Raw genomic sequence first — 23,097 nt, forward strand, 5'->3', positions numbered from 1 at the left:
TCCATCTTTCATCAGGACTTGGCCCCCCCCCCTTCTTCGATCAATAAACCTCTAAATTCCTTGGAAAATGCTGGTTTCTTTTGAGAAGAGGGGGGTATAAAAAAATTCTATCGAACAGAATGCGACAGAAATAAGTCTGAGAGGAAACTTTTAACTTTTAATTGCTCGATGTTTAAATAGCCAGTCGTTCATTAATTATAGATCCGATCTATCCTCGATATCCCATATATTTATCCTATTTACGGATGTATGTATAAAAAAATGTAGAGCAGGATACACAATAACTCTCGCATTTAGCAAAATATTCATAGAAACGAGAATAGCCGAAAAAAAAAGGGTCGGCGCGGAGCGAATGAGTGAAACGAAACGAAAGGGAAGAAGCGTTTTTTTTTTTTTTTCGATTAATTCCTGTCGCGAGGATGAATGACGGGCAAATGAAATGAATATCGCGTTCGTGTTAGAAAGTTTATTTATTTTTTTTTTTCGAAACGTGTCGTTGGGACGAGCAATGATAATGATAAATAATAATAAGAAGAAAAAAAATCGTTTTTTCTACGATGGTTTCGCAGAGGCACAGCATCCACGGCATGATAGAGGAGGAGAACGTGGTGAGACCTCACCAGGAAATGGCCAGTCTGTCCTATCAAGAGAAGAAGTATCTTCTCGCGGTGGAGCGTGGAGACGTTGCTTCCGTCAGAAGGTGAGAGACGCAGTTTTTTAGAAAAATCAAAAATCCACTACATATTTATATATATATATATATATAAATTAGATTCTTTGCTTGGTGGAAAATTATATACGACGTTACGTGGATTACGTAACGAGGACGAGGTAACGAAAGGTAGAATTCACGATGTGTGGCAACGCTTTGGGAAAAAAAAAAAGGAAAAAGCTCTCTCTCTTCGTTCCCCTGTTCGTGCACGCGCCAGTTTTCTCTCCCCCCGGAGGGGAGAAAAGTTGGAGAGGCACTCGTGATTCTCGTTACATCATCCGACGGTCTGGATCTACCTCCCCGATCATTCGTAAATAGAACACGCTCGCCTCTGTCTTCCCTCTTTTTTTTCTTTTCTCTCTTTTTCTTTTTTTGGAACGTAATATCGTAGATTCCTCCGTTTATTACTACTCACAGGGATCGCCTGTGTCGATAATGTTAATACGAGGGATATAAATAATTCGAGCGGATAGGAATATTTTTCTTTGCACAGAAATATATATATATATATAAATACGTATTTGAGGTAAAATTGGGAAAAATCAGGAGTGTCGTTTGAAAACGGGAGGTGAGCAATGGATAACTGGAAAGGAAATCGGCGCATAGCGATGGTTGGCTTTCGTCGCGAACATGGGCACGCGAATCGTTAGAAATCGGTCGGATCTAGGCCTTGATTCTCGGGAATTGAGGAGAATCTCGAGGGGGAAAGGCGCGGCCTTATATATCTATATATACAATTGCGCGCCAACAAAAGGATCTTAATTATCTTACAATGGTCGCCCGCGATTCCGAAACTTCTTGGAATTCTTCGATCGCCGTTTCTCGTCTCTCGATCGTGCAATTAATATACCGATGCGCGAGAAAGTTTCACGGGTCTCGCGGAATTCTCATTTTGACTCGAAAATGGGATCGAACGATGGAGAGAAAAGAAAAATAAACGAACGAGAAATCGTTAAGCTCGACGAAATCCGGGCCCGAGCGATAGACAGAGCGGAGTGATGTTAAATGGAAACAGTCGAGCATTACGAGTCGAAATACAAGTGTAGAAATAAATGTGATATAGTCACTTGCTTTACGCGATACACCTCTTGTGGACAAAAAACAGTTTCAAAATTATATTTCATAAAAATTATATATACTTTAATAGAAATTGCAGTCTTTGTTCCAAGGAATGTAATAATACTACGTCTAAAAATAAATAGTATATCGTAAACAAAAAATTTAATTACAAGAAATGCTCATCTTGAATCAATACTCTAAAAATTAATAACTTCTTATTCGTACAAACGCGTCACCATCGCTTTCGTGCAAATGTTTCGTATCTTTGTAAGGGTTTATTCAAAAAAATAAAATTATTAAATCTTAATATCTTCAAAAACTAAACGTACGAAATCACGTTTGCTTTGAAACGTAGATTATAAGAATTCATTCCACTCGTTTCACTATTTCACGTTTGGGCCGACATCTTTATCAGACTCGTTATAGCGCGGGAAGAGGGTAATGGCGAGCGTTGCCGGATGTTGTGTTTGCAGAATGTTGCAAAGCGCCCAGGAAACCGAGATGAACATCAATTGCGTGGATCCGTTGGGACGGTCCGCCCTATTGATGGCGATCGATAACGAAAATCTGGAAATGGTGGAGCTTCTGATCGAGCACAAGGTCGACACGAAGGACGCGCTCCTCCACGCGATCTCCGAGGAATTCGTGGAGGCGGTCGAGGTACTTCTGGAACACGAGGAGAGTCTTCATCGAAATGGGGAGCCACACGTTAGTCGCTTTCATCGTCTAGTATATGTAACTGTATCGATCCAAGATCTTTTATCTTCTCCTCTCTTTCTGTCTAGAGTAGAGAATAACTCGCGTTCCGTAAAACTCCTTCTCTTTCTCTCTCTCTCTCTCTCTCTCTTTTTCTCGCGTAAATTCGAGAACACCCCTTTCGGAGCGAACACTTTGAGTCTCGCAGCGCGGAGACCTCGCCTCCCAATTAACCAACGTGATTGCATTTTTCCGCCTAGGTAATTTCGTTTCAGTTATCGAAATTCCCCTTCTTTCTAATTTTCGAGCCGCGACGACTCGGGACGATCGAACGACGAGGATGGTTAAGTAGATTCGACCGACAAATAGGTCGACCCACATTTTAATCGGATACAACGGAAGAGTTTTATATTTTTCGATTCTGTGCTCGCTCGCGGTGTCTCTCGACTGGAAAGCCAGCTGACCATCGATCCTATTTTCGTTATTTCAAAGCCACGATTGCGCACGATAAAACCGGTTGAATTCGGAATGGCGAAAAGAAAGAGAGAGAGGGAGAGAAAAAAGGAAATGTAGACGAGAGGGAGTTTAATCGGCTTTTATCCCTCTTTCCGGAGAAAGAGAAATCGGCTTACCCGGCGCAGCTGGAATAATTATCGTGCCCCCTTTTTCCGCCAAAATTCGAATTATTATCGAGAATACACATTTTCTCTCCTCCCGAGAAAAATTTTTTTAGTACGAAAAATCTTTAGTGACAGGAAAAATTATTATTTAATTAGCGAGCGATAATTTTCTTCTGGTCTAGGAACAAGTGGGATCCCGCAACGAAGCGAAACATGTTTTACGCGTCTCTGTTTCAGAGTTGGGAAGCCCTGCCATCCGATACAGCCACATTCACGCCAGACATCACGCCCCTGATCCTAGCCGCGCACAGAGACAATTACGAGATCATCAAGATTCTTCTGGATCGCGGATCCACGTTGCCCATGCCTCACGACGTTCGTTGCGGGTGAGCGATTATCAAATAAACGGATCTTCCTTTCATCCACGCTCGATGAAATTTTATTCGTAAATAAATCCGAACGTGGGCGTGAGAAGACGCGTTACACGTGCACAGCAGTTTTGATTAATTTCCTCGCGATCTTTGCTCGAGGCCCGATGCCAATTAAATTAAACCGTTCAACCTCTTCAAATTCCTTCGCCTAATTTCGCCGACCGGCTGAAATTTCACCCAAAATCGTTTATAAATATTTATCGCTTGTGTATCCGCTTTCTCTTTCGTTCAACCTTCGCTTCGTAAATTCGAGGAACAGGGCGGAGAGGTTGCTGATTTCTTTCTCGTTCACGCAATAATAACAGGTGCGACGAGTGCGTGACATCGAGGAGGGAGGATTCCCTGAGGCATTCCAGGAGCCGAATAAACGCGTACAGAGCCTTAGCCTCGCCGTCCTTGATCGCTCTTTCCTCCAAGGACCCAATCCTGACGGCGTTCGAACTCTCGTGGGAGCTCCGCCGCCTCTCGTTCCTCGAGCACGAGTTCAAATGCGAATACCAGGTGAGACGAGAATTTATCCTTTCGATTATTCGAGTGACGCGAAGATTTAATTGTAGAAAGGGCCTTTTCCGCATTAATTCTGCATTGATAAAACGATGCGACAAGTTTAAATTAAACAGTTGCGATGTAATAACGGAGACGAAAACGAGTCTCGCTATTTCGAAATAATAATTTCGTCTTAAGGTAACAAGGAGCCGATGTTATTTCGTCCTCCGTCTAATTACCATATCTTGAATTTCATTTGCCCCTTTTAAAGATCCCGATTACGCTCGGAAAATAGAGTCCAACAGTTCAATTTAACCATCCCTCCACACCGCGGGAGGCCACAACGGGAAGATTACATAAAACAATCGTTGAACTTTGGAGTTTGCCCGCTTCTCAACCCTTTTGGCCCACTTTCCTCCTCGTTCAATTACTTCTTCCGACCGAATTCACCACGGCGTATCTATCCTCGTTCGTTGACGAACCAACCACCTTGATGACGAAAAAAAGAAAGAGGAAAGGAAAGGAAAGGAAAGATTCGCGAAAATGTTGCGAAAAGGTTTTGGGAAAAATCGGGTGAACGCGTGGAGAGAATGCCGTACGCGTGTATCGTGTTTCCTCGACACGTAGATTGAAACGTATGAGCCTTTCTCCGGCCCCGCGGTATATTATTCCTGTCATTTATTCCGTTTGTTCGCGCGGCAAAGATACCTTTGCCCCGCGGAGATATTCCAGAGCCTGGGAATGGAAAATTCGCAGATACGTGGAATTCGCGCGGATTCGTAAAATAAATCGATATAATGCGAATCAGGTGAATGTATAAATTGTACACAGGGTGTCTCGTGGTGTTTCTCGTGGCGAAAAATATTTCGGATAAAATTTGGATGGGATCAAAGAGGGTATTGTTACGTCCTTTTGTGAAGATCGCGATGAGGACCAGTTTTGAATCGCGTACCTTTTTTTAATACTCGTCGTATTAATATAACTCGTTACTCTTTATATGGCAAAGGTATTAAACGGAAATTGAAGTTATATAATTTTTATATACCGGTTAATATTGTGTTTGTACATGGAATGGAACGAGCTATACATCGAAAAATTAATTCGATTTAAAAAGAAATCAAAGGTTGTGAATAATAACCGAGAGAAAATGGAGAAGATGCGAAATTTGCGCACAAATTGTACAAATCCCAAATTATACGAAGCAAGACGCGTATCTTCTTAGCGGTGGTCGCCGGTTTTCTTCAGAATGCAAATATCGAAGGACGACACGTGTCGATTAAGCGCGAAAGAAATCGGACACGACGCAGTCTGTGCTTGTTTCATCTTTGTTGACTCAAAGCATCGTTTTTCTCGGCTTGTAAACGGGCTCGTTGTTAATTCGTCTAAACAACTCGAGCACACGTGCTAATTCCACGATTCGCGAAGGCCTCGAAACGTATCTTCCCTCTGTCTCTCTCTCTCTCTCTCTCGAGAACGAAATAACGATCGGTAAAGTCTGCGACTCGATGAAAATTTCACGGTCGAATCGAAACGTTGGTTATTAATGTCTCGTTAGCAAAGTACGCTGCCCCCACTCGCCGATATTGGCGAACGTTTGCACAGTCCGGTATGGCGCTTTGATGTCGTAAATGTTTGGGTTGGCGCGTAACTCCGGACGGACGAATGCAGGAATGTGCGAAATTCCTATCCGTTTTTCGAAGAAAAAAAAAAAGATACGTCACTCCTTCTCGAGGCAATGGAAATTCTTGGTATATGAATAACGAACGAGCAGGAACGAGTTGGTATCGACGCGTCTTCTACCTCGAAAGATCCTCGACAATGGAAGATAGATCGGATAAATGGGAAATTGATCAACTCTCGAGGAAAGATCGATTAACCGTGGATGAAATATTATAAATATATCCTCGTTCGTACGTCTCCTCTTTCCGTCACCTCTCGACCTTTTTCTTCTTTTTTTTTTTTCTTTTATCGTATCGAACGAAGTTGGCGGTGCCAATCTTAACTTTTCTTCCTCGAAATTGAAACGAAAAGAGGGAATATTCCATCCGAAGATCCTCGAAACTACGTTTCCTTTACCCTTGTTTCCCCTTATATTCGAAATAGTCGAATCGCTTCGAAGTTCTCCTTCAGAGTTCAACGGTTTCCATGTTTTTTTCCCCCTCTCTCTCTCTCTTTTTCCTTTTTCTTTTATAATCAAGGGATTAAACGCGAACGCTCCGTTTCTCCTTTATCGATTGAAACGCAATAACATCGGCGAACAAATTGGCGGAGATGATCGTTTAAATCTTCCAGGCGATCGGCGAACGTTCAAGAGAGATAAATTATCGCCCTCCCCTTCCTCCGCGGGGATAAAGTTTCCACGAGATTACTCCGCGTTTTTTTCCAACGTCTCGAACCGATTGTCCCTCGACAACTCGATTGACAAACGACCCCGCCCTGCCATCCCAATCTTTTTATCCCTCTTATTCGTATACGCCTCTCTCTCTCTCTCTCTCTCTCTCTCAACTGACCGAAACCGTCAATCTTCGAACGTGCACCATCCCTGAGAACGATTCGATACAACGATTCGATAACTTTTTTTCCCAACGATCCACTCGTATTCGTATTTCGAAGAGAAATTTCTTCGAGGCGAAGAATTCGTTGGACGAGAGAAGTGGCAAGTTTTCGCGACGAGGATGTCGCAGTTTACGGTCGAGAGAGCATCCGCCTAGTAGGAGGAAAGTTCGTCGGGTGGAAAGAGGGAGGAGCAATCCCTTCCCTCGAGTTCTTTCTTTCGAATTTTGTTTGAAACCGGCCGCGGAGAGAAAGTTGGTGTGAGAAAAAAAATTGGCGAAACGTCCCGATTCCAGGAGCTCAGAAGACAATGCCAGGACTTCGCCACCGCGTTGTTGGATCACACGAGAAGTTCGTACGAGTTGGAGGTGCTGTTGAACCACGACCCGACCGGGCCGGCGTTCGAGCACGGCGAGAGGATGCATCTGAACCGGCTCAAGCTCGCCATCAAGCTTCGACAGAAGAAGGTAAATTCTCGTCTGAAGAAAAAAAAAAAAAAAACACTTTCCACGTTCTTTCGAAAAGAAGATGGCCGTGGGAAGGCAAACGTGCGACGACTCGTACACGGAAATGGGGGGGGACGAGATCGAATCGATCGACGGACGAGGTCGTATCGATATAATCTCTGGTTTAGGCCTCGGAGGGATCCCGATTCCGAAATTAGAGCGTAATAAGTAGAATTTGGCGGCGACATGGCCGAAAACCGTCTACCAATATCGGATTACCTGGAAATTTCCAGTTCGTGGCGCATCCTAACGTGCAGCAGTTACTCGCATCGATCTGGTACGAGGGTCTTCCGGGTTTCCGTAGGAAAAACATGGTCCTCCAGGCGTTGGAGATCGTCAAGATCGGCGTTCTATTTCCTTTCTTCAGCGTCGCGTACATCATCGCTCCCCACTACGTGGTCGGCCAGACCATGAGGAAACCGTTCATCAAGTTCATCTGTCACTCGGCCTCTTACTTCACCTTCCTCTGTGAGTATTTCTTCTTCTTCTTCTTTCTTCTTTTTACGTGTCGACTCCTCTTATTCTCGTCATCCTCCGTCGCTTCTCTGCTTTCTAAAATTACATCGCCTTCCCTTTTTCGCCTTCAAAACGACCCGAAGGGTACGCGCCTCGTCCGACCTCGTTTCTTTCGCGGTGTTTTACCTTTCGCCGCGTGAGCGAGTCGAACACCGGCTTCTAAACGGTTTACAAATACCTCCCGCGAAATACCACCAATAATAGCAGAGTGCGGTAATGGTCTAAATTTGAGGCATCGACCGATTCGTTCGCGAACACCCTGAAATTTCCGTCGGATTATACCGTCCAAATTCCTTCCTACCGAAACTGTTACCGCGTTAAACCGTGAACCTATCGTTTCTAACCGTGTTCGAATTTGTACTTTTCCCTTTTTTTTTTTTTTTTTTTTCTTTTTTCAGAATAGGAAACTTGGCTCGTATATATAATATCCGGGAAAGAAGGGTCGAGAATAATAAGAAGCGGTGGTGCAGAGAGCGGCAAGGTTTCCTCGTGCATAATCGCGAAAGGCATAAATCGACCTCGAAGTTAGACTAACGATATTTCGAGTCGCTGCTAACGGATAACGTGCTCCCTTCTCGAGCATTTTCGAGAAGGAACTTTAGCGACGATTATTCAGGAACCGAAGGCGAGTTGATTCTATATACGGATCCTATCCTATTACGAAACGCTCTTCCGGTCGAGCAAATTTGAATCTAAATCCGTCGCCACAACCACTGTTTTATTTTTTGAACGTGATCTCGCCGTACATCTGTTTATCATCGCGACGACGACTATATTGAGAATCGTTGGAAAAATAATAATACGAAAGGTAACAACGTTTATCCGCAGTCATGTTGATTCTGGCCAGTCAGAGGATAGAGAGCGTGATTGGGAATTGGATGGGCCGGGATGTGGTGGAGCAGGAGCCAGTGCCGACGAAAAGGGGAGCCGCGCCTACCATCATCGAATGGTAAGAGGATATTTTTAAACCACCCTCGTCCTTCCCGCTCTCGAGTAAAAGGGTTGGAAGAAAGGGATGTTATTTTTCCCAAGAAACGTTTCCCTAATGCAATCCATTCGACGACATTTCGCTTCCAGTTAAAATCCACCGAGTTCCTCAACCGAAATAAAACCTCTCTCTCTCTCTTTCTCTCTTTCGAGAAACGCTTCTCTCGAAAATAAATATCGTGTAGCCTAGAGCTTCTTCGCCTCGAAGACGACACCACGTCTCGAGGCGAATTTCCCTTCCACGAAGGCTGTATACATAATACGTTGCACCACGTAACACCACTTTCCTATATAACTTGGACTATATTTCCCCGGGGGCGGCCGATTTGTCGAGAATCGGGGGATAAATTCACGATAACTCGTGAGTTTTCTTTTTTTCGAATTTAACTCGTTTCGCAGGTTCATCCTGGCGTGGGTATCGGGCCTGATCTGGTCCGAGGTGAAGCAGTTGTGGGACGTCGGCCTCGAGGAATACGTGAACGACATGTGGAACGTGATCGATTTCGTGACCAACTCCTTGTACGTGGCCACCGCCGCTCTCAGGGTGGTCGCCTACTACAGGGTGAAGTGGGAGATCGAGAGATCGGGATCAGAGATCGAGCTCCAACGCGAACAGTGGGACACGTGGGATCCAATGCTCATATCCGAGGGGCTTTTCTCCGCCGCCAACATATTCAGGTCTTTCTCTCCCCTCGCTTCGAAATCCCTTTTTTTCCCCGTTAATTTTGCAAAAAGGTGTAAAAAAAAAAAAAAAGAAAAAGGAACGCGAAGCGCTTTCAGAGGCGTCCTTTGCCTCGTGAAAAATCCGCGAGATGCGATTATGGGATCGCTCTCTCGACATAAATTTCAATAAATTCCCCTTTCGCACGCGCGCGATCAAACGACTACTATCGATCTATTCTTCCAGCTCCCTGAAACTCGTCTACATTTTCTCGGTAAATCCTCATCTCGGCCCCCTGCAAGTCTCCCTGTCCAGAATGGTGATGGACATCATGAAGTTCTTCTTCCTCTACGTGCTGGTGCTGTTCGCGTTCTCGTGCGGTAAATCTTTGCTTTTCTTTTTTTTTTTTTTTTTAATTTCAAAATTCGTTTGAAAAAAAGGAAAAATAAAATCCCACGAAAGAAAGTGACGCTCCTTTCGCCCAGGTCTGAACCAGTTGTTGTGGTATTACGCGGATATGGAGAAGAAGAGGTGCCCGACCGCGATGTCGTACGCCCCTAACGCCAATGTGACCACCGATTCGAACGCTTGCATCGTTTGGCGCCGATTTGCAAAGTACGTTCAAAGTACTTCGTGAATTTTTCCTTCGATATCGAAATGCTTGCGATGTATTTTCTCATTCGAGAAAAATCGAAAAATTTTGAAAAATTGAAAAATGATCCGAAAAAAAACAAAATATTAGCAGTGACGAATTTTACTTGTAATAAAAATTGAACCGGTTTTCATTGTTCGAAACCAGCTTGTTCGAAACCACGCAGACACTGTTCTGGGCCGTTTTCGGCCTGGTCGATCTCGAGAGCTTCGAACTGGACGGTATCAAAGCGTTCACCAGGTTCTGGGGTATGCTGATGTTCGGCACATACTCGGTGATCAACATCGTCGTTTTACTGAATCTACTGATCGCCATGATGAATCATTCCTATCAATTGATCTCCGTGAGTGTTATCAGTGTTGTTGTTATATACAGCCCGATCGCGCCAATCTCCTTTCCTTCTTCGAATCAGGAACGCGCCGACATCGAGTGGAAGTTCGCCAGGAGCAAGCTTTGGATCAGCTACTTCGAGGAGGGTGGCACGGTCCCGCCCCCTTTTAACATCATCCCGACCCCGAAGAGCGTTTGGTACATGGGGCAATGGCTGTACAGGAAACTGTGCGGGCACAGCAGAGCGGCCAAGAAAGAGCACATGAGGACGATCAGAGTGAGATTTGATTCCGATCCGAGCGATTTTTGTTTCGGCCAGCTTCCAGTAATTCTCTTCGTTTAATTTCCCGGTTTGGACAGAGGAAGGTGAAGCAGGCGTCTGAGAGGGACTTCAGGTATCAGAGTATCATGAGAAATTTGGTGAGGAGGTACGTGACGGTGGAGCAGAGGAAGGCGGAGAGCGAGGGGGTGACGGAGGACGACGTGAACGAGATCAAACAAGACATCAGCGCGCTTCGTTGCGAATTGATCGAGATCTTGAAGAATTCCGGGATGAACACCTCGACAGCCAGCGGAACAGGAACCGGTGAGCAACTCGCGTTTCCACCGTGAAATCTCTCCCCTACGATTCTTTCTTCTCTTCCTATCCTATTCCTATTCCTCCACCTACTGCGAATTCAATCCCTTGCGAATTTTGCTCGTTCGTAAATGCATAGAGTCGAGATTTTATTTCAAGGTGAGATGCTCGCGTCGTGACGACGTTAAGAAGAGTGGGAGGGAGTTTCATCCCTCGTAAATGAAAGTTCGCAAGTTCGTTACCACCGGAACGCTATTAATCATTCGGCGAACTCCGGTGGTGGAATAATTAATGCGATCAAGGATCGTTCGAATATTGTTTCGTAGTTGGTTGCCTTCCTCGTTACCAACGCGAGAACTTGGGCAACCGAATGCGATCGCGCTTCTTCTCGATTATCGAGGATCGAGTTCTTTCGTTTTTCTCTTTTTTTTTTTTTTTTTTTTGTTTTCTCGTTGTTGTTTCTCTTTAGTGGTAGCCTGCTTTAGAGTAGCCTCCTTGGTTTTTCTCTCTGCCCCATAGACGGTAGCCTTAAAGAGCTGTCCATAGGTGCGGGGGGTAAGAAGAATCGTCAGAAGGAGCGGCGGCTGATGAAGGGTTTCAACATCGCCCCTCAACCGAGCGGAAGCGGGTCCCTGCCCCCGGTCGACGAGTTCGCGACGTCGTTGCAGCAAGCGCAACAGGAGAACTCGCACGAGCTGTTCGGCTCGACGTTGAGCGGTATATTCGGCCCAGGGACCACGCCCAAGAAGAGCCCCCATCACACGAGCACGAACAGCGTGCCCGGCCTCGGGACGAGCAGGCAGAGCCGTAGAATAAGGGGGAGCTCGAAGAAGAAGAGATGGGAGCATCTGATCGAGGCGGCGAAAGTTCGCGGCAAGGTTTCCAGGCTGATCGGTAAATAAGATCACTCGATCGAGCAAATCTCCGATTCCGTCGAGTCTAACTAAGAGGCCTCCCCCCTCCCCTCCCCTCCCCTCCCTCCCCGTCATTCTTCAGGCAGATCTCGCTCCGAGGATTCCGTGTACTCGCCCGCGTCCGAGGACGGGGGCTCCAGATCCGAGGGATCGACCGATTCGAAATCGTCGCTGGAAACTGGGGGGAACGAGGGGGGCCAACCGACGACGCACCATCCCCACCACTCTCACCACTCGCATCATCATCACGAGGGGCACCACGTGTTCCCTCACGGCCTAGGCGCGTTGGTCGCGCTTCGAAAGAAGCGGAAAACGTTCTCGGATTCGAGGTCCTCGACCTCGGGCATGAGGAGCGGAAGCGGCACCAATCCTATATACCCGTTGGCCACGGCCCTCGTCTCCAAGGTGTCGAAGAAGCAGCAGCTGCAGAGGGCGAGCAGCGTGCCGACCAGGGGGCCGGAGCTGGGCCAACAGCCGATCCCGCCGAGGCGGCACGAGGGCACGCAGAGCCAGCAGCCCAGCATCGACACCCCCGAGGGGGCCAGCGCTAACGAGCAACCCGGTAAGTCGTTTAAATCTCGACGCTAACTCGCCTCGCGAACGACAAATCCAATCCGAGGATTGTTCGGGCGACGTTTATTTGCAAGCGAGTTGTCGTGGCAAGAGAGAAGAGGGTGTGTAGAGGGTCTGGTTTGTTTGTGTTTGCCAAGTGGTTCCGGCTGCACCGCTGACACCATCGACCACCGAGGAGAGCGTGGCCGCGAGCACCTCCCTGCCGGCGACCATGAAGAGGAACGGGTCGGCGAGTCAGCTGCAACGGCTTCCGGGCATCGAGCCGATATCCGGCCACGACGTGTCCGGGGGATGGCTCTGAGAACATCCGACGACCGCCGCCCCGCGGCGGCGCGTCAACCATCGGGACGTAACTAAATGGAGGAGTTGCGAAGTGAGCCAACGAAAGCCGAGAGAGACGACGACATCGATCGAGGCATCGTGGTCGTCGTGGCACACGCACAATGATGCCTTTCGCCGGCAAACCGATTTCGCCGAGACGAACAAACTATAGAGATATATATATATATATTATTATTATTATTATTATTATTATTATTATCATGTAAATGTATTATTATTAATAAGCGACGTCGCCCGTGAATCTCGAGCAAACATCAGCCGTTCCATCGTCGACTCCACCGAGGACCCTATTCCCTTCGATGTTTCGAGGACGTAACGCGAGGAGAAGTATCCAACTTTGATACGCGCCAACTTTCTCGTTTTTCCTTCTCGGGAAAGGAGAGATTAACTTTGGCGGGGCGCTTTATGTCGCGACGACTCGAACTTTTTTTTCGAACGCGGCCTCGGAAACGCGTTAATGCGTATTTATGAAGGGAGAAAATTTCCTCTCCTCGAGAGGAGAAACGTCGTTAAGACTTCCCCTCGTTGAAAACTTTCTTCCCGAGGCCGATTTATCGTACTTTTCTTGCGACGGTTTTTCGTCTCCGCGAACGAAACGAACGAAAGTTTTCGCGCCCGTCAGAGTTAATCTACTTCGCCACCGTCGTGATGATGATTTTGTACCACGAGATCGGCGATCGGAACGGATCGATTTCTTTTATTCCCGTTCCGCGTCGTCTTATCGCACTTACTATTACTATACTGTTACTATTACTATAACTAACTGCTACTACTGCCAGAACGGGAAAGGGGCGATTGGGTCGACGAGGAGAATCCAATCTAGTCACCGGTCTAGTCGAGGAAAAGATAAGAAGAGGATCACGACGATCGGCCGCGGTTGTTGCGTTTACCTTTCAAAGGACAATTTATTATTGGATTAACTTTGGATGAAACGATGGAAATCCACTTCTCGACTTGCGATACACGTCGAATTTATAACACGTTGTTGCTTCAGGAAGCTGGTCTACTGAAGATAGGGAATTTTTTTTTTTTTTTTGTTTCTCGATCCTCTTCCATCTTCCCCCATTCGTAGTAACAATTTTTTTTTTTCTTTACTTCGACCAAAGTCTAGTCAACGATCTAATCGTCACGTGTTATCCTTTATTTCTTTCCTTCCTTCCTTCCTTCTTCCCCCTCCCTCTCCCCCCCCCTCCTTTTTTCTCCGAGTTAAAAGCGCCACGAAGGAAAAGGAACGATCTCGCTCTCGAATTAATCAAAGCTACGATACTCGTTGTTTCTGGGAAACGATCGCCAACCGATCCCCGAAGAACCCAAGTATACTTAAGCGATCGGAGAAGGAAATGTATAGCCGAGAAAACGAGAAAACCGAAGAACGAAATTGGGACGATTTCATCGTCCAATTTCTTCCCTTTCCTCCGTGACGAAAGAGCCATTTTGTAATCCAGATTTCTCGCCTTCCTCCCTTTCCCCCATTTTGTTGAACACGAATGTTCACAGGAACATGGCGCACATGGTGGGAAGATAAGGGACAAATGTGACACGACCAAAGAGAAGAAGAAAAAAAGAAAAAAAAAAAAAAAAAAAAGAAAAAGAAAAAAATACGGAACGAGGAGGAGCGTAGAGTAGTCGAGTAGAGGCCTAAAAAACAGATTAAGATCCGTACTATTTCCTAGATATTACGTGTACTTACGTATGATAATAACGTAATATAATTAATGTGAACTCGGTGTCAGGAGCGCGGATCCACGTACGTTTCGAGGATCCACTCGAATTTCATCCTAATTCCTGTCCTATTCGAGTTCGCCGACCTGACAGACCGTGCGTAATAACATATTATACCGCCTACGTGTATTATTTATGAGATTATTATTATTATTATTATTATTATTATTATTATTATTATTATTGTCATTATTATTGTTGTTATTATTATTATTATTTTTTTTATTATTATTATTATTATTTTTATTTTTATTTTTATTATTATTATTATTACTACCGTAAATATAAAGTTAGATGTATTTGGCAAACGTAGTAGTGCGTGTTATCTTGCGAGCGGTTATTATTGCGAAGAAAAAAAAAAGAAGAAAAAGAGAAAGAAGAGAGAATAATAAGGGAGGACGAGGGAGGGAGAGAGAGAGAGAGAGAGAGAGAGAGAGAGAGAAAGAGAGAGATACTTATACTATTATATTGCGAAACGAGAGTACACGCGAAACGGAACCAACCAAGTTTTATTAACGACTATAAGCCGATAAACAATAGATCGTACAACTTGGGATATATAAGTTGAAGACGAATCATAGAATCTAGCGGAATTTTTTAACGATCGAAATTAAATATCGTTTCCGATAACAGCGCAGCATCCATCATCCGAGAGCTCGGATATCTTTTATAGAGGACACGCCGATCTGGGAAAGAGAGATAGGAAGATAGGAGATAGATATAGAAATTACGCATTTTTTTTATTGGTTTCGTGTTTCTTAATTTCTTAAAAAAAAAAAAAAAAAAAAAAAAAAAAATCCTCGAGGATACAAACGTCGAGGGTAATAATTACGAGTAATTATAATTATCGATACGATTCGAATTATATTAGCGAGGATATTAAAGAGAGAAAGAAGAATACGAGCGTAACCAAGAGACGACTATACGCTGGAGAGAAATTAATATTGAAAAGAGTTCCCCCCCTCCCCGGTTTGTTTTTCGCAAACTTCGATTGCCCCGTGGCCATCGAACGTACGAAACTCCTTCGGTTTCGGTTGAAAGTTTTCGTTTGGCGCAGTTTGTTGAACTGAAAGAAAAAGAAAAAAAAAAAGAAAAGAAAATATTTGAACGCGACGATCGGGGCGATCGATTTCCATTTTTTCGATTTCCATTTCGGTTTGCGATCGTTGCCCAGCGTATATTTGACTAACTCGATCGAGAGTAGAAAGATCACGAATGACCATTAATAAAATACCATTTATTCTGATACATCGGTTTATTTCATACCCATCATGTCGTGTGTAAAAAAAAAAAAAAAAAAAAACTACGATACAAACTAACAATCCGTTCTTCTTCCCCCTTCGAAATTTTCCAAGTTCAAAAAAAAAAAAGAGAAAAAAGATCGATCCGCTGCTTCTTCTGCAATTAAACTCTCGTCTCGGTCCTTCGTCTTTTATTCATCGTCTTAGACGTATTTTAAAAAAAAAAAAAGGATTTTTTTCTTTTCTCAAAATTATTATTCGCATGGAGCCAGCTGACACCTGGATCGACGCTGAAGTTTCTTGGGACAAGGATTCCCTCCGTTTCGTGCCTCTTGCTGAATATTTCAAATCAATACGCGTTTATTAAACTAATCCCACGAAATAGACTCGATTTTATTCCGCTCACCTGAATCGTGCGAAAACTGGTCACGCGGCCTGTGCCGCAAGAAACGCTGCAAGGTGTCCAAGGTGACCAACCGCTCACGACACAATGGACAGGTGCCAGAGCTGGCGATATTGGGGCGACTTGAGCGTCAGTCGTGTTGAACGGTTGTCCGCTGAGAATCGCTCGTACCTGAAAGTAAACGAACACTTTCCTCCTCCCGTTAACGATCCTCCGTAACGAGCAGAGCAAGCACTCACGATGCCACAAGTATTGTTGCACTCCTCGGCCGTTAAGAAGTTGTTCCTGTTGCCACGACAACCGCCGTACACGAACGGTACGCACATCAACTTTTGAGAAACGAACGCCCATCTCTGGAAATATCCTCTGCAGGGTCCAGCGTTCGGTTCCTCCATGCAAACCACTACAAATATAAATCATTCGTCGATTTATCGTCGTCCCGTTTCTCCCCTTTTCTAAAAATGATGGTGCTTTTTTCACCTTTCGCAGTCGCCATGTCGAACGTGCAGTCAGCCTGGTCCAAGCACGGCCGTTGCTGGACCAGTTCCATTTTCGAGGAGCACTCTTGCTGTTTCGACGGGTCGACCATCAACAATCGGGTTCTTAATTTCACACCTTTTCCACAGGAGGCGCTGCACGGGGACCAATCCGACCAATCGGTCACCTGTGCGAAACGAGTTTCTCGAGCAAAGTTCTCCAGAAATTTGATTCACGGCGTGAATACGTGAGTGAAAATTGTCGCGATACCTTGCAAGTAGGATCGATCTGCTCCCCTAAACTGGGCGAGCAAGGCGACTCCATGCATTTCATCCTCTCAACGAGGGACACGTGAGGGCAACGTTTACGACCCATCCGATCCTTGAACCGCCTTGTTCTCAGCTTCATCCCCACTCCGCACGTGGAGGAACACTCTGACCAGTGGCCCCAATCGGTTGTTTCGCAGAGAGCATCGTTGTTACCAGCAACGGCCAACGAACCAACACCATCATCCGTGTCCTCCTCGCCTCTGAAATCAAGTTCTCCGATATATACACATTTTCCACGGAAAATTTTTCGCCCTCGGAAAATTATATATACGTAAACGAGGATTCTCTCGATAAGATAACACTTACGAGCATTCCGGGATCGAGGAGACGCACATCTCCTTGGAGACCAATTGCCTGTTGCACTTGAACATGGCTGCCTTTTCGGGCATCAAATACGATCTCGTACGCATTCTCAATCCTTTGCCACAGCTCACCGAGCAGCTCGACCATCCCGTGTACTCCGTGGTCTGGCACTCGGCTGTGAGGAAGAAATAAATTGAGAATTTGTTTGCGGATAAAGAGGAATGGCGACGAAACGATTGGACGGATTTATTTTGGATTGTACGGTACGCCTGACAGTGTCCTCGGTGTTCTCGGCGACCTCGAGCTGGGCGACCTGCTGTTGGAGGACCTCCTCGTCGCAGCCCCGTGGAATAATCTTCTCTCTGGTCAAGTACAACCTGGCCAACGGCAGCATCGGTCTCCCGCTAGGGTCGTAGAACGGCGATCTAGGGTCTTCGGGATACAATGTGGTGATCGGTTTCATCTTCTCGCGCGGTGTCGTCTCCGAATTGGGCGACATGTACGAGATACCATTGTCGGTGCCGGCGTCCCAAGGGTACAGATCGATTATCTCGCTTTTCGTCCAGCTGCAATCTTTTCTGCATAGATTCAATTTGCTCACGCCGACCACCCAGTCCGGAGATGGTCCGAACATGGAAGCCACGGAGATCATGGGACGTTTTCTGTCCACTCTGAGGTACAAGAGATGGAAAGATAATGGTCATCTTTTTTCTTTTTTTTTTTTTTTTGCAAAGAAAAATAAAATGGAATTGAAAAAATTCAATGGACGATTCTTAGTTTCTTTCGGAGCAGAGGGATATCTACCTGAAATTGGTGGTCGTGTTACTGTTTACGTTCGGGTACCAGAGTCCAGCAGCTTTGATGAGGGTTCTCAATTTGTTAGAATTGGCTCTGAGCTCGGTCTCCACGCCGGACGCGGAGCCCCACTCGGCCAACTGGCGGAAGCCATCCGTGGCGACGTGCTCCTTACCCCAGAAGGAGAAGCTGGGCACATGCGAGGCACCGATCAAGTCGCTGAAGTGGGTCAGCCAAACGGAGAACGGGAAGTCCTTTGGATGGGTCACGTTCGACCAGATTCCCTCCATTATCAACTGGAAACGGGGAGGAATCTGTGTGAGAAGTCGCCGATATTCCTCTCCTCGCTTTCACAGACCAGCCTTCTATCACGAAGTACCGAGCTGCGGGCAGCTCGCCCTTTCGCTTTATCATCCCGTTTCGTTTCTTTACTCTACTTTTTACTTCTGTTACCAAAGAAAAGTAACGTTTTCTTACTTTGTTCGTACATATTTCACTCGTACATCGTTCCATTCTCTTTTCACCGCGAAACTTTGCCCGATTCGACGCGTGACGTTCTCATCGGAATTCTAAATTTCGTTGCACGCGAGGTGAACAGAGAGCTCAGAATCGTATTTCGCATAAGTTTTATTATATAATTATTCTTCGATATCCGATAATAATAATCGCTCGAATCGGATACACCGACAATTTTTCTAAACTTGTTGTTCTTAACGGATATTTGACAAGCCTCAATTATTCAAGTGTTTCCTATTTCGAGGTTATCTTTAATCATTTCGTCTGACTCGAAATTTCCATAGGAAAAAACACGTTGGATTCCTCTTTTCACGAAACGAAATATTTATTCGCGCCTCTACGTCTCTCTCCAATAAATCGAGCCAAATAAAAAATCGAGAAATAAAATTGAACGATTGGAAAAACGTTAGGAGTCACGTGTGAGACAAATAAAATTAATTTTATAACTAACCGAGTACTTGGCCTCGTCGCAGGCGCAACACTTCTCCCCGTCCAAGGCCTCGACCTCGGCGGAGTCCATCTCGCAGAAGGTCTTGGTCAAAGCTCCATCCTCGGCGTACCAGCGCACGTTATTCTCCAAGACCATGGCTGTGAAGATAACGCATCCTGATCCTGACGGCGGCGCCCTCCACATCACTTGGACCTGAGCCAAGGTAAGAAGACGTTTTATACGCGTCCCATTGCGGCCACGATAACGCGATCGAATCAAACATATCTGACGGTTGGCCACCGGCCAACCATCAGAAATTTATCCGTTATCTGCACTGTATGTGTACCCACAACATCGTGAACCTTCGATACCTTTCGATAGAAAAAGAAAAAAAAAGAAGAAGAAGAAGAAAAAGATTGTATAGAGAGTAATTCACCTCGTTCTTCGGATAATCGGAAGCCTCGGAGATGGTATTGACACATTCCTCGTTGAAAGTGGTCAAACCATCGGGGAACAGTTGGAAGTATCCTACTCGAGCCGTAGGATTATTCGGCGCGTGTTGCGAGTTGACGGAGAGAGTGAAATGCGTGAACTGTTGCAATCTCTCGTGCGTTTGCGAGCCTGAAATCGTGTTGTAAAATAAACGAATCGTTAATCCATCGAATTATTTCTCATCCCAAAAATAAATAAGACACGATGCATTTATCCTGAAAAGAAAACGCGATGTGCGCGTGAAATCAACTAGTGTTATTTGTAGCGAAAGGGTTAAATTGTTAAGGTTAAATCGCAAATATCATTTTGGGGTGAAATGATGGTTACCTTGCAAACTGATCGTGTAAACAGCGTTGGGAATATATTTGTCGGCCTTCCCGCTAACGAGTATCCTGTAACCACCGTCACCCGTGGTCCTCGAAGCGGAAGTTTGTTCCGCGGTCGGTCTCATAGGGCATCCGGCCTGCACCGTGATCACCAGACACGCTGTCACGGTCAGGAGCAGCATGATGAGGCTTGAAATGATCGATGCCCTCGATTCTGTCGAACGCAAATTATATATCCGACCGATCCTCTCGATGCAAGAAACAATCATTTGTGAATGGAACGGATTTATAGGAACGTTGAAGAAAGAAAAAGGACGGAGAAGCAAACAACGCGCGCGCGCTTTTGATCTTTATCCACGAATAGGCGACGATATCGGGAGGTCGTATCCTTGAATTGTGTCGAACGAAAGCGTATCGCGTATTTGTCGAGCAGAGAACGAATCTTTCACGAAGTAAAAGATAAAGACTGGAGTGTTCCCGTTGAGAAAGAATTTCGAAAGGAGCTTCATTCAATTTTTCGAATCAACTGTTCTCTCTTTCTCTCTCTTTGTCAAAGATTTTTCTCCGATCGATCCGCATGCGACACGCGTCGTCTTTCGTTCCCTTCCTCGACACGACATATATGAAACATGAAATTACGAGAGACACAATTCTATATAACTGTGATCGTGACGAGAAACTTCAACGCGAATTACGATCGATCGAGAACGAGCGGACAACGCGACAGGATAATAAATCGAATACTCTTCTCCGCGATATCACCCATTTGGATTTTCCGTTAACGGTCTTTGCTCGATGCTCGCTCGCCAATATTCAAATCGATCCCATAACGATGACTCAAAATACGTACACTCCTCCAGAATTTGTGTACAACGCAACGGAATTCAATTGCACGGAAACAATCGTGACCGTTTCGTGTCCATCAAATATATAATGCCAAGTTACGAAACGACCTCTGCATAATACACCAGATATGTATCTCGAAACGCGAGGTGGAACATTCTCTGCGTACACAGGACGACAGATCCTGAAACGACAGGTGGACAAAGAGAGGCGTGGAAGACGCGCGGGCGGGAGAGGAGAGTGCGATAAGCGGGCGGTTAATGATCGAGGCAGAGGTCTAAAAGAGATGCATCGGATTACGCGCGAGCGTGGAAGTGGGTCGGGAGTTCGAGATCTCTTTCTCTGTCTCTCTCTTTCTCTCTCTCTTTCTCTCGAGATCGCCGTTTCTCGACCATGTAGGTGTATAGGTTTCTAGAACGATGGACTCGTGTAGAGGAAGAAACAGGGACACCGGCGCGTTTCGCGAGCGAAAACTATGCACGTGCTTCCGCGGATTCCACTTTGAAAGTTTCGATCGAGTTTAATCTTTGGATACTTTCATTCGTAGACATAGGTTGGCAAACAGGTTAGGAGAAGATCGAAAAGCGGAAAGTAAAAGTCGATGGATGAGAGGAATGGAAAACCGACGAAATTTTAGCGATAGAATAGAAACAGTTGGACGAATAAACTTGTGACTGAGATCAGATCGAAGTAGATGGAGTGGAGGGAAAAATACGACGAGTTGATGAGTCTTTAAATGGAATGATCGTTAGTCAGCGCGTCAAATTGATTCGAATCTGCTTTGCATTTCTCGTGAGAAATGTCCGCGAAGAATATTTTTTTATCGCGAGAAAAAGAAAAATATATTAACTTCGAATATTGATTTCTTATTTATCGACGAGGCGCAACGATCGATAAAGGAGGAAAAGTTTTAATCGATCCGTACCTTCTCGTTGAATTTTCTCGCCGAAATCACCGAGTTCTCGCTCGCTCTCGTGAATTTCACCAGAGAAAAGGACGATGTAAATTAACGATGAATCGCAGCGTCGTGATCGATCGTAAATTTGCCGAACGTACGAGCCGTGAAAAGAAAATGATCGCAGCGCGTCGTTCGCCAGTCTTCTCTACGGTTTCACGCCCCTCACTGATTTCGCCCGTGACTCACGACGCTTATTCGCAATTAAAAATAATAATCGTGCAGAAAAGAACACGCATGAACTTTTGAAATATATCGAAGAATCGATCGCAGTGATTAATGGTTATTGTTAAGAAGTTACAATTATGCACCTCGTGTTTATCGATCGTTCGAATTTTGTCACGTTACGAATATAGCGACGGAAGAAAGATAAGTAGCGGGCGACTACGTGTGTGGCGTGTATATTTGTTGTTTCGAAATAGGAAGAAAGTAATAAAGCCTGGGTGAAATAAAACGTGTCGAAACTTGAATTTACTCGAGTTCACGTTCCCCGGAAACGACAAATCGTGTATCGATAGACGAGTTTATAGATTGAATTACGATCGAAGACAATTTCCTCGAGAGTTGGCCTGGCGAAATTATCGCGAAAACTTACTTCTCGTAAACTTGGTCGCACGATTTCGTGGAAAAAGAAAAAAAGAAAACTTCGATGGAGCGGATACGTCTCAACGAATTAGAAGCGTCGAACGAAACGTGACTTCTTTCGCGAGATTCACGTGAATCCTTATGGATTAAATTTTACGTTACGAGAATCCAGGAATATACATACAATGGTATGGAACGGTATCGTATGGAAAAAACGGTATGGTATGGAAAAAAGCTTCGTTTTTTTCCTTCTTGAAAATCGATGACAACGTTGCTCGAACAACGAATGCAAAGAATAAAAAAATTCACTCCGCGACTTTTTGAATCCGTTTTTTGAATCCGTTACGTGATAATGGAAATGAAAAAGAGAAAATTTAAAATCGCACACCTGCTACGCCACTGTACCGATGGGCTGAAAGACACAATTGCTTTCTTTCGGTTTCTTTTTTTCCGCGCGGGCAAACGACGAAAAGTGGAGGTTCGCGTAGACGAATAAGAGCAGAACAACCGAGATGCAAGAACGATCGGGCACGACTAAACGAGATGACGAACCGGACGGCCGGTATCGCGGATCAGGAAAGTTAGCGGCGCCGATTCGAAAATGTCTGCTGCGGAAGCTCGCCCGCGCTTTCGATCCTTCCCTCGAAATCTCGAATAAAATTCAAGTCCACGTAAACGTTGCACAGATTGTTCTCTGCGCTTCGCGTCTCTTGAATTCGAATGGCTTCATTCCGATAAATGGAAAAGATAGGAGGAAGAATAATAAAACATTTACCGTTTTCATAATTTAAACGATTAAAAAGAAATGGTTTAAATGACGAACGTCGTGGATTTTATTTACGATTTTAGAAATTGAAGATATTGCGAGTCTCGTACATAGAGGCACGTAGTACGCAGCAACGCGACGAACCAGCAGCAAACAAAACTCGGCGGACATTATCTCGAGTCATGAGGTCAGTTTTGAATCGTCGTATCTCCCTGGAAGTAGCTTCAACTTTTAGATAACGCGTTCCAGATAGTAACCCACGTCCGCGTTCGCTCAATGTTTTCTTTTTCCCTCGACCA

At 45.2% G+C, this 23,097-nt stretch overlaps 2 protein-coding genes across 11 annotated transcripts in view; one reads left to right on the plus strand and one right to left on the minus strand.

Annotated features, from left to right (window-relative positions):
• Positions 1-15,585, plus strand: part of Trpgamma (Transient receptor potential cation channel gamma) — a 77,134-nt gene extending 61,549 nt beyond the window's left edge. For 4 of the 9 annotated variants that reach the window (XM_012491006.3, XM_086906769.1, XM_086906770.1 and 1 more), the window contains 16 exons: positions 570-700; positions 2,245-2,506; positions 3,325-3,473; positions 3,824-4,019; positions 6,854-7,024; positions 7,297-7,531; positions 8,408-8,528; positions 8,966-9,244; positions 9,474-9,607; positions 9,713-9,842; positions 10,027-10,222; positions 10,292-10,486; positions 10,570-10,795; positions 11,306-11,680; positions 11,783-12,262; positions 12,411-15,585. In XM_012491006.3, coding sequence (XP_012346460.2) covers positions 570-700; positions 2,245-2,506; positions 3,325-3,473; positions 3,824-4,019; positions 6,854-7,024; positions 7,297-7,531; positions 8,408-8,528; positions 8,966-9,244; positions 9,474-9,607; positions 9,713-9,842; positions 10,027-10,222; positions 10,292-10,486; positions 10,570-10,795; positions 11,306-11,680; positions 11,783-12,262; positions 12,411-12,574 — 3,444 coding nt within the window. In that variant the 3' untranslated portion in view covers positions 12,575-15,585. Of the gene's footprint in view, positions 1-569; positions 701-2,244; positions 2,507-3,324; positions 3,474-3,823; positions 4,020-6,853; positions 7,025-7,296; positions 7,532-8,407; positions 8,529-8,965; positions 9,245-9,473; positions 9,608-9,712; positions 9,843-10,026; positions 10,223-10,291; positions 10,487-10,569; positions 10,796-11,305; positions 11,681-11,782; positions 12,263-12,410 lie in introns of those variants that run through there. The other 5 variants (XM_012491003.3, XM_086906772.1, XM_086906773.1 and 2 more) reach the window with 4 other exon arrangements.
• fat-spondin (extracellular matrix protein f-spondin) lies at positions 15,574-22,631 on the minus strand. 2 transcript variants are annotated; one of them, XM_086906776.1, is made up of 12 exons: positions 22,421-22,631; positions 19,651-19,863; positions 19,268-19,452; positions 18,853-19,044; positions 17,895-18,181; positions 17,358-17,761; positions 17,094-17,265; positions 16,729-16,987; positions 16,462-16,645; positions 16,221-16,384; positions 15,985-16,152; positions 15,574-15,913 (listed from the first exon to the last, which is right to left on the minus strand). In XM_086906776.1, the coding sequence occupies exons 2-12, from the start codon at positions 19,829-19,831 to the stop codon at positions 15,833-15,835; spliced, it is 2,277 nt and encodes a 758-aa protein (XP_086762902.1). In that variant the 5' UTR covers positions 19,832-19,863; positions 22,421-22,631; the 3' UTR covers positions 15,574-15,832. The 2 variants fall into 2 exon arrangements, with proteins under 2 accessions (XP_086762902.1, XP_086762903.1); XM_086906777.1 differs by lacking the exon at positions 22,421-22,631 and adding an exon at positions 21,418-21,617.
• Between the last annotated feature and the right edge of the window lie 466 nt (positions 22,632-23,097).

Source organism: Apis florea, unplaced genomic scaffold (assembly GCF_048593485.1).
Source record: "Apis florea isolate Af1SG1 unplaced genomic scaffold, ASM4859348v1 contig_2495_pilon, whole genome shotgun sequence".
In the NCBI taxonomy this organism is placed as follows: Eukaryota; Metazoa; Arthropoda; class Insecta; order Hymenoptera; family Apidae; genus Apis; species Apis florea.

What these genes read in the sequence shown, in the direction of transcription:
- fat-spondin (XM_086906776.1), bottom strand. Translation starts at nt 19,831, where the DNA reads ATGCTGCTCCTGACCGTGACAGCGTGTCTGGTGATCACGGTGCAGGCC. An exon ending in GCGACGAGGCCAAGTACTCG is followed by an intron (nt 18,182 to 18,852) that starts GTTAGTTATAAA and finishes CCCCGTTTCCAG; the next exon opens with TTGATAATGGAGGGAATCTG. An exon ending in CCAGTTTTCGCACGATTCAG is followed by an intron (nt 15,914 to 15,984) that starts GTGAGCGGAATA and finishes TGAAATATTCAG; the next exon opens with CAAGAGGCACGAAACGGAGG.